Source organism: Ammodytes marinus (assembly GCF_949987685.1).
Source record: "Ammodytes marinus genome assembly, chromosome: 22".
Taxonomy (NCBI): Eukaryota; Metazoa; Chordata; class Actinopteri; order Uranoscopiformes; family Ammodytidae; genus Ammodytes; species Ammodytes marinus.
In genome coordinates this window covers 1,193,579-1,211,078 of record NC_137226.1, presented here as the reverse complement: position 1 = coordinate 1,211,078, position 17,500 = coordinate 1,193,579, and the positions used below count along the sequence as shown (strand labels likewise).

The 17,500-nt window shown below is 39.9% G+C and overlaps 2 protein-coding genes across 2 annotated transcripts in view; both read right to left on the bottom strand.

Annotated features, from left to right (window-relative positions):
• The window catches only part of nots (nothepsin), a gene marked incomplete at both ends in the record, with an annotated part of 10,850 nt that extends 9,528 nt beyond the window's left edge, over positions 1-1,322 (bottom strand). The window contains one exon of the mRNA XM_080051463.1: positions 1,261-1,322. Coding sequence (XP_079907589.1) covers positions 1,261-1,322 — 62 coding nt within the window. The remainder of the gene's footprint in view (positions 1-1,260) is intronic.
• A 5,428-nt stretch (positions 1,323-6,750) lies between these two features.
• Positions 6,751-17,500, bottom strand: part of LOC307268726 (bestrophin-4-like) — a gene marked incomplete at its 3' end in the record, with an annotated part of 38,658 nt that continues 27,908 nt past the window's right edge. Inside the window, exons 9-15 of the mRNA XM_080051462.1 lie at positions 15,601-15,681; positions 11,440-11,591; positions 10,778-10,868; positions 9,447-9,565; positions 8,888-9,078; positions 7,930-8,017; positions 6,751-7,186 (exon numbers count right to left, since the gene is read on the bottom strand). Of these exons, the coding sequence (XP_079907588.1) occupies positions 6,751-7,186; positions 7,930-8,017; positions 8,888-9,078; positions 9,447-9,565; positions 10,778-10,868; positions 11,440-11,591; positions 15,601-15,681 (1,158 nt within the window). The remainder of the gene's footprint in view (positions 7,187-7,929; positions 8,018-8,887; positions 9,079-9,446; positions 9,566-10,777; positions 10,869-11,439; positions 11,592-15,600; positions 15,682-17,500) is intronic.

The following is a 17,500-nucleotide window of genomic DNA, read 5'->3' as shown; positions in this document are numbered from 1 at the left end:
TTAAGACTAAACTTAACTTGTGCCTCATGGTGGGGGAAAGTGAGACAGTGGCTCACTTTCCCCCACAGCATTTGGCTCACTTTCCCCCACCACCACAATTTGAGAAAAAACTACCTCTCTTAGCATTTCAGGCTAATCTTCAGTTATCAGCAACACATGGTTTCATATGTTGGTAGTTCATCAACACGTATGATACAAGTTTTTCTACATGAATACATTTGCTTTGGCACAACAGTTGATTAAGTTGACAGCAAGAAAATTTACTTTTACATGCAAAACACTTATTTTGGTGAAAAAAACATGCTTACCACAGCACCATGAGGTCCTCTCTTTCAGGGCCATGGGGAAATGAGAGGGGCTTGAAAACATATATCTCACATGACCACAAATGTTTTCCGTTGCCTAGATACAGGGGGTGGCTCACATTACCCGATGCCTCAGATTCCCCCGTTCTCCCCTACATTTTTATAACTATATAATATTTTTCTATTTATTTAATTGTATTTTATTTATTAAGTAATACATCTTATTTAGTTGTTTATTCATTTATACATTCATTTTATTTATTATTTTATTTAATATTTTTGTATTAATGAATTTATTTTAAAAAATGTAAGAGAAAAACTCTGCAGTAGCCAACATTTTAATTTGTGTTGGCCGCCCTCTTGTGGCTGCAGCAACAACAGGACTAATGTAAAAAGTATTTTGAAAATCAGGGTTTCTGAAGATTTCAAAAAGTTACAGAAAGACTTCATGAAAGCAATTTAAGAACAAGTTCACATCCACAATGACACAACAATGTGTAAAGATATGAAGGGAAGTTACTTCACATTCAACATGATTACTACGGACCTGTTTGTTTCCAGACTATAGTATGTTTGAAATGTTTTATCCATTTAAAGGCCTAAAATTTAAAAAAAAAAGTTAAAAATATGTATTGATTTTTTTCCATGGCTAAAATGAATTCCTAAGAACCTGTGTAAAGTCAAATTAATGCTATTATATTATATTATATTATAGTATATTATATTATATTATAGTATATTATATATTATATTATATTATATTATATTATATTATATTATATTATATTATATTATATTATATTATATTATATTATAGTATAGTATAGTATAGTATATATTATATTATATTATATTATATTCTATTCTATTCTATTCTATTCTATTCTATTCTATTCTATTCTATTATATTATATTATATTATATTATATTATTATATTAAATACATATGTCTTACCTGACCAGTGCAGAGCTTGCCCATATGGAGGTCAGGAGCACCAACACCAAACACTTCAACATGTTTGTGAGTCTGAGTGTCTGTCACACCGTCAGGAGTTTATTAGGAATCTGCTGAGAGACACACACACACACACACACACACACACACACACACACACACAGTCCCCAAAATTCTGACAAAACATCTTTAAGTCTGAAAAAACCTAAAATACTTGAAAAATAAGGTTTAGAATGCAGGACTTTTACTCGTCACTATGTAAAAAAAAAGTGGTTTTGGACATTTATTCTCATTTTATAGTTGCCACAATATAAGCTTTTGTGTGTGTGTGTGTGTGTGTGTGTGTGTGTGTGTGGACTGTTTGCTCTCGTTATGTTACTTCAGTGTTGACTCTCAGGTCTCAGTCACTCTGACCTGATGAAGCAAACACAGCCACAGACTTTTGAAAGGTTAAACTTGACACATTTTAACATCAAATTCGGCCGCATTAGTTTTAGATTAACTTATTCAATGCCTTTAAAAAGGTACAGTGTGTAATATGTGAGTATTTTAGCATCATCTAGTGGTGAGATTGTAGATGTCAGCGCTCCCTTGCTAACCCCTTCCCTTTAGAGGAGAATTTACAGAAGCTACGGTGGCCTTCAAGGACAAGAAGCTATAGTTACTAAAGATGGCATCATCCACCACTGCCTCAAGTCCTTCCACAATATCAAGTGATGAGGTGAAGATGTATTTAGTTATTTATTCTATAGTACTTCTTCTTCTTCTTGGTCTTCCAACAGGTGCATTTCCCCAGGACGCCCACTATATATAAAAGCGTGTAAGGCCGTTAAGTTTGTCTGTTCTGGGCTAATGTAGAAACATGGGAGTGTAGACAGTGTGCAGAGACAGAGATGAAATGGGTCAGAGAGGGGAATGAAACATTTGGAACATCTGTAAAATGGGATGGTATTCATAAAAAGTGTATTGGCAATCTCCGAGTCCGAATAAAGCTATTGAAGAAGAACACATTGAGTCACTGGGTCTCATAACGTCAAAGCTGAAGGAAATTGTATTATTATATTATATTTTGTTGAAAATTAATACATTCCAAATTATTATCAAAAACAGTTCAAGCCAATTTCTAACCTTTAAAACACTCAATTTAAAATTAAGCATTTTCCAAACCTTCCAGACCAAGTGCGAACCCTGTCACTCCCTATGAAATGAAAAAGAATTTTGCTTCTCTAGTCATTGAAGATTGTATCCTAATTCTAGGAAACAGTGCTGGCATTCCGCACCAAAATCCCAACATTTTATTCCATGGAATTCATTCTCTCCCTCTCTCTTAGGTGGGGAGAAGCATGGAGACCTTCCTGAAGGAAAGTGGCCCTGCTCAGCCCTTTCTCCTGTGTGTTGGAGAACGAAAAAACAGCATCCAGAATGTCTACATCATCCTGGACCAAAAGGCCATTCCCTCCAAGACGCAGACTGGAGTTGCTGCCTTTGACGAGCTCTTCAAGGCACATTTTGCTTTTGCTGTGTATGGCATTGATGTTGGCGGTGTGAAGGAGAGTCCTCGGGTGAAGGAAATTCGAGCAAGACTTCTTCACAGTTCATTTTGAAGAGGAACTAATTTCTGACTTGAAATGTTTACATGTTACATTTGCAAGGTATAGCACAGAAATGGTTCATTGTTATGTCGACATTTGAAGTTCCAGCATGGATTGACAATGAGCTTACACACACATCGAGTTCTTTATCAAGTACTGAAAACACAAGCTTCAACTCGTACTGCACCACTCCTTCCAGTAGATCGTGCATTATGTCTGCAGCGTAGTTGTCTGAAGTATGGAACAGCAGGAGGGAATTATTATTTTTTTTAACCTTTATTTCTACAGGTAAATCCCATTGAGACCGAAGACTCTTTTGCAAGGGAGACCTGTTCCCATTCCCACGTTACCATTCGCACACACATTCATACACCGATAGCAGGCTAACTATCGACATTCACACGAGGCAAGGTGGGTTAAGTGTCTTGCCCAAGGACACAACAACTATGACACAGGTGGCAGGGCGGGGATCGAACCTCCAATCCTTTGATCATCGGCCGACCCGCTCTACCAACTGAGCCACAGTCGCCCCAAATTGAGAGGACATGATTTTTTCACACCAAATGTTGAGGCCAAAGCTGGATTTTGTTGAGCGGCAGCACAGTGTTCTGAATGAAGGGCTTTAGAACGTAGAGTTAAACCTGGATGATCTGGGGGCATTAGCCTTTAGCTCAGTTGGTAGGGCGTCCCCCTCCCGGGCCGGGCCCAGCGGCAGACCCGGGTTCGATTCCCGCCCGCGGTCGTTCTCTGCATGTCACTCCCCTCTCTGCCCCATTTCACCTCTGTCTCTCTGCACTATCAATAAAGCATAAAAATGCCCAAAACATATCTTAAAAAAAAAAAAAAAAACCTGGGTGATCTTCACTGGAAACTGATTGCACCTCTCCCTTTTCAGCTAAAGAAAAGCGACAGCAGTACTTTGCACTAAACGATTCGACAAAACCAAAAAGGCCCATGTGTAGCCAAGTTGTCACCTGTGTAACCTGAAAAAACTGAACCTTTCAAAGGTGTGGGTTGAAAGGGCACCTGCATTCCTTCAGCCTCTAAAATCTTTAGATCGTTGATAAGTGGCAATCACAACTTTTTTAAAAGGTCTGTGAAGAACTTTAAAAACATCACAAAAACACTGGCAAAGAGACATCAGAATCAGTTGGCTTTTCATTTTGAAGGTTTTTATTTGAAAAGATTCCAATTTGGCCCCATAACAGAAGTCTTGGTCAGCAGTTTGGAGGGCACTGAGGTGCTGAACGAAAATTTCGATTTTGTCCTGTGTTTCCACAACTTCCTGGGTCAAAACACTGCCTGCCCGCACTACAAGACTGCAAAACAGTTTCTATCATAGAGCTGTGACATTACTAAACTCCACTCCCACTCTACTGCCACACTGATACTCCCCATCTCATCTCATACACACATGATTGCACTATTGCACTATTGCACTTAAGGACTTGGACTTTTTAAAACATTTTACTTAGATATATATTTTATTTATACATTGATTATGTTGTGTTTTGTTTTAAATATTTCTCATATTTATATAAATATCAATATGTTGAACTGTGCAACTGGAGGACTGCTCCAAACAAAATTGTTGTCTTGTACAATGACAATAAAGTTCTATTCTATTCTTCTATTCAAAAGCTATGGCACAGAGTATCAGCCTGGGATGTATGTATGTTCTGCTGTTGAAAATGAGATACCTTTGTTCAACAGGATTGTCAGTGTTATTGTAAGAGACGACAATGCTTATCTTCTAACTTGTGCTGTCTCAACAATGTATTTTGATGATCACTTAAATGCATTTAGCATTGAGGAGAAAAACAATATCTTTACGCTGATGTGTGTAGATGATCTGACGTACTACTGGCCGTATGACATTACTCTGACGACCAAATGTTTATTGTCCTATACTCTATTTTGGTGTGACTCCATGCTGTACTTGTATTTAAGACTGTTTTGCATTTCTGCTGTACCTGTGCTTTCAATACACAATATTTTGTGAAATAATTTTTTCTTGTATTGCCTTTTGTATTGGGGTTTTGGCTCTGGAGGAGGGTCTACAACATTCTACACCCTCAGTGTTATTTTTTTAACACCTGTAAGTGTTGATAAATTGGAGTCCAGTGTAGTTTCTTTCAAAGGTTTTTTTTATTAAATCACAGAGTAGCAAAGCAACTGCAGTACAATGGATTATACATTTTTTCCCCCCCGAACATACCACACCCATATCCCACCCTCACACCCAATTACAAACAATCCTGCATTAAGAAATTAGTACACAAAATAATACATAATGTTAAAAATAGCAGAAACGAAACAGAAACACACACTTCAAGAAACAAAAGCAAGCCTTGACATTCCAACTAATTAAATTAAGATTGCCCTTCATCTAGCTCAGTTATAGTGAGAATGAAAAGAGTTGCAAAATACAGAGGGAAAGAAAAACACACAAAAAAAAGGAAAACACAAATAACTGAAAACACAGCAGGTGATGGCTTATCAGCTAAACCCCAAGTTAACACCACCCCATCCCACCCAGAACCCACCCCATATATTGCTCTAAACAGCAAACCCCGAAAGACCCTTACTAGTCTCACAACAAACATTCCAAGCCTTAACTTTCTGACCTGTGCTAGCTTCCCACATAGGTCTTGCACAATTCACCCCATAACAGCCTAGTAACACTATGAACAATCCAGCAAACTGTCAAAATGACAACACACTAAACAAACATACCGTGCTCACCCAACAAATTCGAAATACAAAAAAAAAGAACAAGGCATGAATTAGACAAGCTGTCCAAATGGCAAAAGAAAAAAAGAAAAAAAAGAAAGAACAGACACGCTTATCCAGCCGTTTTAAAATAGAGATACAAATAAAAAAAAGCGAGTGAGCTAGACAATACGTCAAAATGACAAGCAACAAAAATGTCACGTTCACCCAGCTGATTTACTCATTTTAAAAAAGGGAGAAAAAATGCGTGTAGTACCATCAGTCTGAGAGTTTGGCTGGGGATATGAAAAGAGCATTTGTCCAAATTGTATACTCACAGCAGGCAATCGTATTTACTACGGACTCACACCCAGTGTAGATAAGTAGTTAGATGCTTCAGAGACGGACTGCAGCCACTTTCTCTCGCCGCTCTGGAGAGTAATGCGAAGCCTCGAAGGGTAGAGAAGAGAGGGACGGAGACCGCGCTGATAAAGCTCAGCCAAGACCCCCCTGTATTCAGCCCGCTGCTTCACGACCTCCGCGCTGTAATCCTCGTAGAACCGGAGCTTGTGGCCGTGGTATTCCAGCTCGCCCTGTTTGCGTGCCTCTCTCACGATCAAGTCTTTTGTCTGGTATCGGTGGAAGCGGATGACGACGGGCCGCGGTCTATCACGAGGGCCCGGTTTGGGTGAGTTTGATTACCAAAAACCTTGACGAGAAGCTCGGAGAAAAAGGCGGTGTAGTCCAGTGTAGTTTCTAGTGTAATATTAACACTGCTCAGTGTAGTCTGGCAGTGTGGATTCTATAACACTGACACTAGTGTAGAGTATTATTAACACTACTCGGTGTTGGTCAGTGTTGATTTTCAACTCGTTTTAGTGTTGAATTAACTCTGTGTGAGTGTAAAATCATTAACACTTTCAAAAGTGTCACTTTTGAGTGGATGCATATGCACACTTTCTGGGTGTTAAATTTGACACTCTCAGAGTTGATTTAACACTAGCGATTTTGCTGTGTAGGAAATAAAACCCAAAATTCTACACACTGCAGGTTTAAGGAATCTTTTAACACTTGAAAAAAAGTGTTGATGTTTTGATTTTGTAATTTTTGAAAGCACTTTTGCATTCACTTGTATCAAACATGAAAACAAAAAGGAAAAAAGGAAAAAAAATTGAAATTACATTTTTCATATATTTTCCGGGCTGTGTGAACCTGTGCTCCTCCCTTCTTCACTTCCTTCACTTTTTTCTGTTCCCTCGTTCTCTTCTCTCTCTCCGTTCTCTCTGTTCTCTCCATCCTCCGTCGCTGTCATTCCCTCAAAATCACCTTCGTACTCCGTTGGGTCCGTCGTTAGCTGCAGCGTGTTTGTGTTTCGACCCGTTGACTTCTTAGATTGAAACCTAGCTAACGCCCTCCTGCGTCTGCCTAGCACTTTGGGGCTGGGTAAACTACGCACTGACCCTTTAGAAGTCTGTCTGGAGAACTGGAGGGAGAACAGGCGGCCTCGGGGTTTGAACGGCGGGCGAAACGGTGACTGCTCGCGATTCGGGTCTTTCTGAATCGTCCAGCGGAATTCTTTAGGACCCTGCGAAGTCGGGGAATAACACATTGACGCGCACCTCCTGAAAAATAGAAAAATAGACAAAGAATGATTTAGAAAAAATACCAGTTTACAGAGCCTAGGCTGCGTATTAACAGCGCACAAACAATCCAGACAGGTAGTGGGTCACCGCCTGAAAATAGACAAAGAATGAGTGATAAAATGCTATTAAGAAATTGTAAATAAATAAATAAACAGTTTACAGAGCCTAGGCTGTGTATTAACACTGGATTTTTCAGCGCACAATCAACACGGACAGGTAGTGAATTGTGAGATATTCACTGATTTTGACTAAAAGTGATTTTTTGACAACAAGCGTTCTCCAGAATAGCTGACTCCAGGCTACAAAGGAACTTCCAGTTTGTGTTAATTCTAGCAGTCCCCCTTTGGACAAAAGCGGTAGTGTTTTTACCACGCCAGCTGTTGTTCCTGGGTGAGCGTTTACCCATGACAAAGGCATGAAGAAAAACTATATAAAAATAGCATTCTTTGCACTGATGGTCTCGTTTGCTGTTACATGTAATTCATGATCATCACAGTAAAAATTAGACTGTTTCAGAAATATTTAAAAGTTCCTCCTAGCACCTTTAAGACCAGATTTACAGAGGCTTTAAAGGAAAAAAAATTCTAGGACGTCATTTTAGTGTGCCAATTGTCTCAAAACCAACATTTCTATAGTTTAATTACAGACAAAATTGGACAAAAATGCACTGTAATGTTGAAAATAATGACATTTTGAGCATAATGAAACAACCAGTGAAATACCTCGGTTGGTCCAGTATGAATCCGTCTGGAGTTGGGGAGCGATCGAGTCCATTCTGAGGTTTCGCCATTTCACCGTTAACAGTAGAATCTAGAAGAATCAGAATCAGCTTTATTGGCTGGTTTGAGTACAAACAAACAAGGAATTTGACTTTGGTCAGTAACCACTTGCTGTCAACACTCACTAAAAAATATAAAAAAAATACATATACAGCCCTGGAAAAAATGAAGAGAGCAGTCTGGATTTTTCTTCAATCTTCATCTCTACATTACTTCATAGAAATGGTCTAAATGACAATATTTTTTGGGGGGAATATGGTAGAAATGTTGTCAGTAGTTTATAGAATAAAACCAAAAAAAATCATTCTACTCAAACATATGCCTATAAATAGTAGAAAGGAGACACTGAACATTTGGAGTGGTCTCTTCATTTTTTTCAAGGCTGTACATAAGAGACCCTTTCTAAGGAGGAAAACAATTCTAAAAAAAAAAAATCAGCTATTATACACTAAATTAAACGTACTCATGCATATTATAACTATTTTCTACCAAGTCTGTTGTGAAAATTTTCCCAAAATTCTACACACTGCAGGTTTAAGTAAACAGTATTACAAATTTACAAAAAACTAATACACTAACTAACTAAATGTAAATATGTTTAGGTTATGTTCATCTAATTCTACTCTTTGTTATCGTTCCTATTGCACCGTGGGCCAGTGATAAACGCTATTTCAATTCTGATGTATCTCTGGCATATATCAGAACTGACAATAAAAAATGTTGACTTTAGAATTTCACCGTTTGCGTTGGTTTCCGTGTTGCTATGAGGGAGATCGAACCGCCAACCCTTTGCTCATTGGCCGACCCGCTCTACCACCTGAGCCACAGTTGCCCAGGTTCAATAAACAGTATGAAAAATGTTACAAAACAAAAAAAAAAATCACAACAACAAGAATTTCACCGTTTGCGTTGGTTCCCGTGTTGCTATGGTCGTCTGCGGTGAGCGGCGGGCTGATGACGAGCTGAGGGAAGGAGGGGGGCGACTCGGGGGAGGAGGGGCTACTGGCCACTTCTCTTAGTGTAGACAGTGTGTCCATGGCAACAGAGGACGAAGGGGGAGGGGGGCACGTTTTCTCTGGACCGGGACTCACCCTGCATGGAGGGACAGTTTAAAGAAAAGATACATTTTTAAATATACAGTGTGTAATTTTTTTTCACCGGCAAACGAGTTGACACAAAGTTGATTAAGCCCTATCAGCTCCACAAAACTCTCTCTGTATTTCTCAGTATTTCCACATGATCCGCTGTATATCCATACTGTGTGTGCGATGAAAAATATCTAGTGTTGATACACAGCCTAGGCTCTGTAAACTGGTATGTAAACAAAGGAGGCCCACCCTAGCTAGCAACATGCCAGTTTACAGAACCTATGCTGTGTATTAACACTGTTTTTTTCATATAGTAGAAAGAACAAGACAAGCAAATACATAAAGAAAATATATATAGTATGACCCCTTTACCTGAAGCCCATGGAGAACCCCCCCACTGCGTCGCAGCTGTGGCGTTTGAACGGCTGTCTGTTCGGTCTGAGCACCGGAGGGTCCTGGACACTCCATAGACGGCGCACTCGACCAAGAACCTGAAATATACAAGACAATATTCTGTTAAAGTAGCTACCAGGAACTTTTAAATATTTCTGAAACAGTCTCATTTTTCCTCTGATGATCATAAATTACATGTAACAGCAAACGAGACCATCAGTGCAAAGAATGCTATTTTCATATAGTTTTTTTCCTAATGCCTTTGTCATGGGTATACGCTCACCCAGGAACAACAGCTGGCGTAGTAAAAACACTACCGCTTTTGTCCAACGGGGGCGCTGGAATTAACAAAAGCTGAAAGTTCCACGTAGCACCTTTAACATACAATGTGTTTATACTTACTGAAGTCTGGACAGTTAGTCATTTCAAGTTGATGCAAGTTCAGTTTTCTCTAAATTAAAGGTAAGGGTCTGTGGAACAATTTAGGTTTTAGTGTAAAGAAACCAGACATGGGGGGGCGCCCTTAGCTCAGTTGGTAGGCCCCCCCCCCCCCCCCCCCATGGGCCTCGGCCAGCAGCGGACCCGTGTTCAATTCCAGCCCGCGGTCGTTCTCTGCATGTCACTCCCCTCTCTGCCCCATTTCAACTGTGTCTCTACACTATCAATAAAGCATAAAAAAATGCCCCAAAAAATATCGTAAAAAAAAAAAGAAAATAAACCAGACACATTTTTGAGGGTCTTAAATAAAAATAAAAAGTTTTATGCCAGAAGTGTCAACACAAAATGTTCTGTGCTTCAGACATGGAATATAAAATGGCGCTAACCAGACCAAGAGTTTTATGATTAATATTTCTTTAGATTATTATTTATTTATTTATTTTATTTATAGAAAGTTTGTAGAGCAAGGAGATGAAATGTGTCAGAGAGAGGGAATGACATGCAGAGAACGACCCGGGCTGGATTCTAACCCGGGTCTGCTGTGAAGAGGACAGACAGACAGACAGACATGCAGACAGACAGACAGAGAGGGGAATGACATGCAGAGAACGACCCGGGCTGGATTCTAACCGGGGTCTGCTGTGAAGAGGACTGACAGACAGACAGACATGCAGACAGACAGACAGAGAGGGGAATGACATGCAGAGAACGACCCGGGCTGGATTCTAACCCGGGTCTGCTGTGAAGAGGACTGAGACTCTATTCATGCCTTGGTTAAATGCCTAAATAAACATTCCAATACGTTTAACTGAGATCTGTTTAGTATTTATTGACTCACTGACTTGAACATATTTAATCAAACGTTTTGTTACCGACTGTTGGCGCAAAGGTACCGCAGGATCCTGTTGCCGTGGACGACCGTCGCTAAGGTCGCCGTCATCATGCTCAAGGATGTCAGAGAGTCTGGGAGAGACAATGGAGCAATGAAAAGAATAATAGCTTCATAACAGTTACCAAATATTGTGTACAGCCTTAAAGCTATAGTGCATAACTTTGTCATATAAATGAATGTCGGTTATATAAAAGCCATTGCCAAACGTGTTGACACAAAGTTGATTAAGCCTATTATCAGCTCCACAAAACTCTCTCTGTATTTCTCAGTATGGCAGCGTTTACAAACTGGTGTTGCCCCCCGACACTGGTGCAGGAGCTCAGAAAAACCTGGACGTACAGCAGAAGGTATAAAATCCATGTGCCATCACTGAAGGCTTTACCTCATGTAGATGCACCGACAGACAGTGTTGTTGTAATGACTCAGAATTCCTCATGGGGGGCGACAGAAGTTACGCACTATAGCTTATAAGGTTTCCTCCTAACACATTAAAATGATTTGTGTGTGTGTGTGTGCTTCAGTGTGTCTCTGTGCGTGTGTGTGTGTGTGTGTGTGTGTGTGTGTGCGTGTTTGTGTGTGTGTGTGTGTGTGTGTGTGTGTGTGTGTGTGTGTGTGTGTGTGTGTGTGTGTGTTAGTACTAACCCCAAATCTGTAGTGGATCCCAGGAATGAGGGGATGCAGTAGTCTGCAGCAGCGAGTGTGTACGGAGGACGAGCTTCACTGTCGTTCCAGTACATGTCTTTAGTCATGACAGGAAGGTTCATATGCATCTCATCTACAGCCAGTAGAGATACCTGGAGAATACAGGCAAGATTAGTGTGTGTGTGTGTGTGTGTGTGTGTGTGTGTGTGTGTGTGTGTGTGTGTGTGTGTGTGTGTGTGTGTGTGTGTGTGTGTGTGTGTGTGTGTGTGTGTGGGTGTTACTGTGTGTGTGTGTGTGTGTGTGTGTGTGTGTGTGTGTGTGTGTTCAGTATTGTTCAAATGCTTCTGCAAGTGATGTAATTTAAAGGCAGTATGTAATAATATTTTAGCATCATCTAGTGGTGAGATTGTAGATGTCAACGCTCCCTTGCTAACCCCTCCCTTTAAGTAGAATTTACTCAAGCTACGGTGGCCTTCAAGGACAAGAAGCTATAGTTACTAAAGATGGCATCATCCACCACTGCCTCAAGTCTTTCCACAATGTTCTACCCCTACTAAAAGGAGGGGATCCAAATATTTTAAATAATTACAGACCACTCTCAAACCTCTCAGTGTTATCAAAAGTCATGGAATCCCTGGTTAGTGAGCAGGTTAAAGATTATGTCCATACTCATCAAATATTATCTGTATATCAATCAGGTTTCCTAAAAAATCATAGCACCACTACTGCTGCCATGAAAGTTTTAAATGACATCATAGAAGCTCTAGATAAAAAACAACATTGTGTATCTCTCTTTATTGATCTATCTAAAGCGTTTGACACTGTGGACCATCACATTCTGATACAGCAAGGCAAGGCAAGTTTATTTATATAGCACAATTCAGACACAAGGCCACTCAAAGTGCTTTACAGTGGCAAGATTAGAATACATAAAACATATTATAAAACATTTATAAGCGAATAAAAGAAGCAAATAAAATAAAAATTGCAGGTTAAAATGGAAACAAAAAAGTCTTCAGACTCGATTTAAAAGAACTGAGAGTTGCAGCAGACCTCAAGTTCTCTGGGAGTTTGTTCCAGATTGTTGGTGCATAAAAACTAAAAGCTGCTTCTCCTCGTTTAGTCCTAACTCTAGGGACTGTAAGTAGACCTGTCCCAGACGACCTAAGGGCTCTGGACGGCTCATAACGTATCAGCAGATCAGTAATGTATTTTGGCCCTAAACCATTTAGTGCTTTATAAACCAACATCAGTATTTTGAAATCAATTCTTTGAGTGACTGGAAGCCAGTGTAAAGACCTCAGAACTGGGGTAATGTGATCCACTTTTTTGGTCTTAGTGAGGACTCGAGCAGCAGCATTCTGAATTAGCTGAAGCTGCCTGATAGATTTTTTTGGAAGGCCTGCAAATACACTATTACAGTAGTCAAGTCTACTAAAGATAAATGCATGCACAAGTTTTTCTAAATCTTGCTGTGACATAAGCCCTTTAATTCTTGATATGTTTTTTAGGTGGTAGTAGGCTGATTTATTAATTGATTTAATGTGTTTCCTGAAATTCAAGTCGGAGTCTACGACAACACCAAGATTTCTGGCTTGGGGTGTAGTTTCTAACATAACGGATGTAAGCTGTGCGCTGACTTTTAATTGTTCATCTTTGGCACCAAAGACAATTACTTCAGTTTTGTCGTTGTTTAATTGAAGGAAATTTTGGCACATCCAGTCATTGATTTGTTCAATGCACTTACTCAGTGCTTGTATCGGACTGTAGTCTCCTGGTGATATGGTTATGTAAATGTGTGTGTCGTCTGCATAATTATGGTAGAATAATTTGTTCTTATTCATAATCTGAACTAGTGGGAGCATGTAGATGTTAAACAGAAGAGGCCCAAGAATGGAACCTTGGGGGACTCCGCATTCAATATTTGTTCGCTCGGATGTAAAATTTCCTATTGACACATAGTAGTCTCTATCCTTTAAGTAGGATTCAAACCAGCTTAGTACAGTTCCAGAAAGTCCAACCCAGTTTGCAAGGCGATCTAGTAATATGTTGTGGTCAACTGTGTCAAAAGCGGCACTGAGATCCAGTAAAACTAAGACAGAACTTTTGCCACTGTCTGTGTTTAAATGGATGTCATTGAGGACCCTAACCAGAGCAGTCTCAGTGCTGTGGTGTTGTCGAAATCCTGACTGGAAGACATCAAAGCAGTTGTTCTTTGCTAAGTAGTTATTTAGCTGTTGACAAACAGCTTTTTCCATGATTTTACTTAAAAATGGTAGGTTAGATATGGGCCTATAATTGTTCATGAGTGATGTATCTAGATTGTTCTTTTTTAGGAGTGGCTTGATGACTGCTGTTTTCAGGGCCTGTGGGAATACACCTGTCTGAAGGGACATGTTGACAATTTGTAGAATATCTGAGGCCATACAGCTAAAAACAGTTTTAAAGAAGCCTGTGGGCAGAATGTCAAGGCAACAGGAGGAGGAGTTCAGGTGTTGTATAATGTCCTCCAGGTTTTTGTGGTTTATAAGATAAAATTCTGTCATTGCATTTGAATTGATTTTAAGAGGGAACACATGTTGAACTTGGTATTGATGCGGTGACAGCTTGTCTAATTTTGTGAATTAAGCAACTTATTAAGATTGGTTTCTCTGATCATACTGTGGGATGGTTTGTCAACTATCTCACTGACAGAACTCAGGCTACTCAGTTTGATGGATTTACTTCAGAGATGCTTACAGTGCGTAAGGGAGTTCCCCAGGGTTCAGTTCTGGGACCGCTATTATTTACTTTGTATGTTAATAGCCTTGGACAAAATGTCCCAAATGCAGCTTTCCATTTCTATGCGGATGACAGTGTAATTTATTGTTGTGCATCCTCGCTCAGAAAGGCGTTTGTTTATATGCCATCGGTGTATGAGTGTGTGTATGAATGGGTGAATGTGGTAAGATATGTAAAGCGCTTTGGGGCTGAGAAAATCGGCTAGAAAAGCGCTATATAAGTCAAGTCCATTTACCATTTACCATATGTAAAGTGCTTTTGATCAAGTGCAGGCTCAGCTTTGTCAACTGAAGCTTGTTCTCAATGCTGATAAAACCAAACTTATGGTATTTCCAAATTCCAGAAAGATTGTGTTAAATCAGAAAATGTTAACTTCCCAAGGTAATGAAATTGAGGTTGTAACTACTTACAAATACTTGGGATTTATGATTGATGACCACATCTCGTTTAAAACCCACATACAAAACCTGGTGAAAAAACTGAAACTAAAGTTAGGTTTTTACTTTAGGAATAAGTCATGTTTCTCTCTCGAGGCCAGACGACGATTAGTCGAAGCTACCTTCTTGCCGGTTCTTGATTATGGTGATCTGTTGTACGTGAATGCATCAGCTCACTGTCTACATATGTTGGACACTGTATACCATGGAGCCTTGAGGTTCATTACAAACAGCAGAGCCTTAACCCATCACTGTACACTATACTCAAGAGTAAACTGGCCTTCTCTTTTTATGAGACGACTTTGTCACTTGTATGTTTTTATTTACAAGGCGATCTTAGGTAAACTCCCTTGTTATTTGTCATCGTATATGTCCAGAGAATGTGTCCCCCATGCGTTAAGGTCCCAGGACATGGTGCTTATGTCTGTCCCTCAAGCTCGTACAGAGCTGGTAAAACAGCTTTTAAGTTTTTTGCGCCGTCGTCATGGAATAACCTGCAGAAGCAGCTTAAGCTTCAGGACCTAGTGACTCTAAACGAATTTAAGGCTGTTGTTAAGAGTTTGAAGTTGGACTCCATCGGAAATTGTGAATGTTTTTAGTTAAAAATCTTATTTTTATGTTTTACAACTGTATTTAATATCGAACTTGTATTTTGTATTGTGTTTTATGTGTAACTGTGTTCTGCTGTCCATCTTGGCCAGGTCTCTCTTGAAAAATAGATTTTAATCTCAATGTGACTAACCTGGTTAAATAAAGGATAAATAATATCAAGTGATGAGGTGAAGATGTATTTAGTTATTTATTCTATAGTACTTCTTCTTGGTCTTCCAACAGGTGCATTTCCCCAGGACGCCCACTATATATAAAAATGTGTAAGGCCGTTAAGTTTGTCCGTTCTGGGCTACTGTAGAAACATGGCGGTGCAACATTCCATAAATTATACCTGAAGGTTTCTGTCAATGATCCAGTTCGCTTCAAAATCGTCATCGTCTTCTCCAAACGGGTTGATCAGCTGCTCTGCCACCTGAACACACACACACACACACACACACACACACACACACACACACACACACACACACACACACACACACACACACACACACACACACGGAGAAACACACACACACACAGACAAAGACACAGACACCCCGACGCACACACACACACACACACACACACACACACACACACACACACACACACACACACACACACACACACACACACACACACACGGAGACACACACACACACACACAGACACAGACACCCCGACGCACACACACACACACACACACGGAGACACACACACACATACACACGCACACAGACACAGACACCCCGATGCACACACACACACAGACACAGACACAGACACCCCGACGCACACACACACACACACACACATACATACACACGCACACACAGACAGACAGACAGACACACGGACACACAATTACACGCACACACACACACACACACACACACACACACGAACGCACGCACACACACACACACACACACTTAAAGCCTCTAGTCACACTACTCGTGAGGCACTCTGTCAGTTATAAATAACTTTATGGAGATGTATGAATGTAACAGAACAAGGCTGTAAGACAATAAGGACAAACACACTAACCACATAACACCGGAAAGAATTAGAACATTATGCAATTATTTTTAATGTAAAGGTGTAGTCAGTGATTCTGGAGAACGCTTGTTGTCAAAATCACTTTTTGTCAAAATCAGTGAATATCTCCTCAAGATCCGCTACGTGTCTTGACTGTGTGTGCATGGAAAATAATCCAGTGTTAATACACAGCCTAGGCTCTGTAAGAAAGAGGCATGTTGCTAGCTACGCATAGGGGAGAACGGGGTAATTTGTCACACGGGTTGGTTGTCACAATCGTTATATCTCGGAACCAGAAGGCACTGTCTGTGATATTTTGGTATGTAAATATCCAGAATTGGGATCAGAGGTCACCTACATAGTCTTCATTGGAGTTAGACTGCTGAATTTGAGGTGAGACGACTGTTTGTGTTTTTCATGTCAAATTGAAAATATTTAGCTCCTCTGTATTTTTCTTCTAGGCTTTTACACAATGGGTTTATAACAAAACACTTGTTACCCATACAAAGTGTGAAGGGTAAACTATAGTTTAGATTGTGGTTAGAAAGCTAATTAGTTGTCAGATGGTTGTTGGCCTTGATGCTAGCAAGAAATTCAAGTTGGGGTTGGTCGTCACATTTTTTGGGGGGTTGGTTGTCACATGTTATCTCAAGGCTGCAGCCAGAAAAGGAACCCAATAACGAAAGAAATTGTCAAGCTGTATCCTCACTGACACCCCAGAGAAGGAAAGAATAGAGCAGGAAAAGGCAGCTAGCGTGCAAAAGAAAAAAGGGCTACAAAATCAAAACAACCCAGTGTATCCCAAACTAGACCAGCTGCCAAGGCTACAGTAAGTTATGTAGGCCTATTTGTCAACTTGACAATGCAATTAAACTTTCAAATTTAGTTCTACTTTCTTGCCTTCTTTTTAAGATTATTCCCATTAAGATAACATTGTGACAAACAACCCCATAGTGTTTAACAACCGACCCCTTGATGGGATTGGTTGTCACAATGTGTAAGGGTGTCTTTGATGATTAATTTCTTCTTTATTACAATAAGATAGAAAAAGTGAGGGGTACACATTTCAAGCCAACACCTTTAGCTTCAATTTAATGTAGGAATGACTATTGAAAGATGTTTAGGTGATAAGCAATTCCCACTAGAGTAAAAAGTGTGCCTACTTACCCCGTTCTCCCCTACATTTGGCCGCCTTTGTTTACATACCAGTT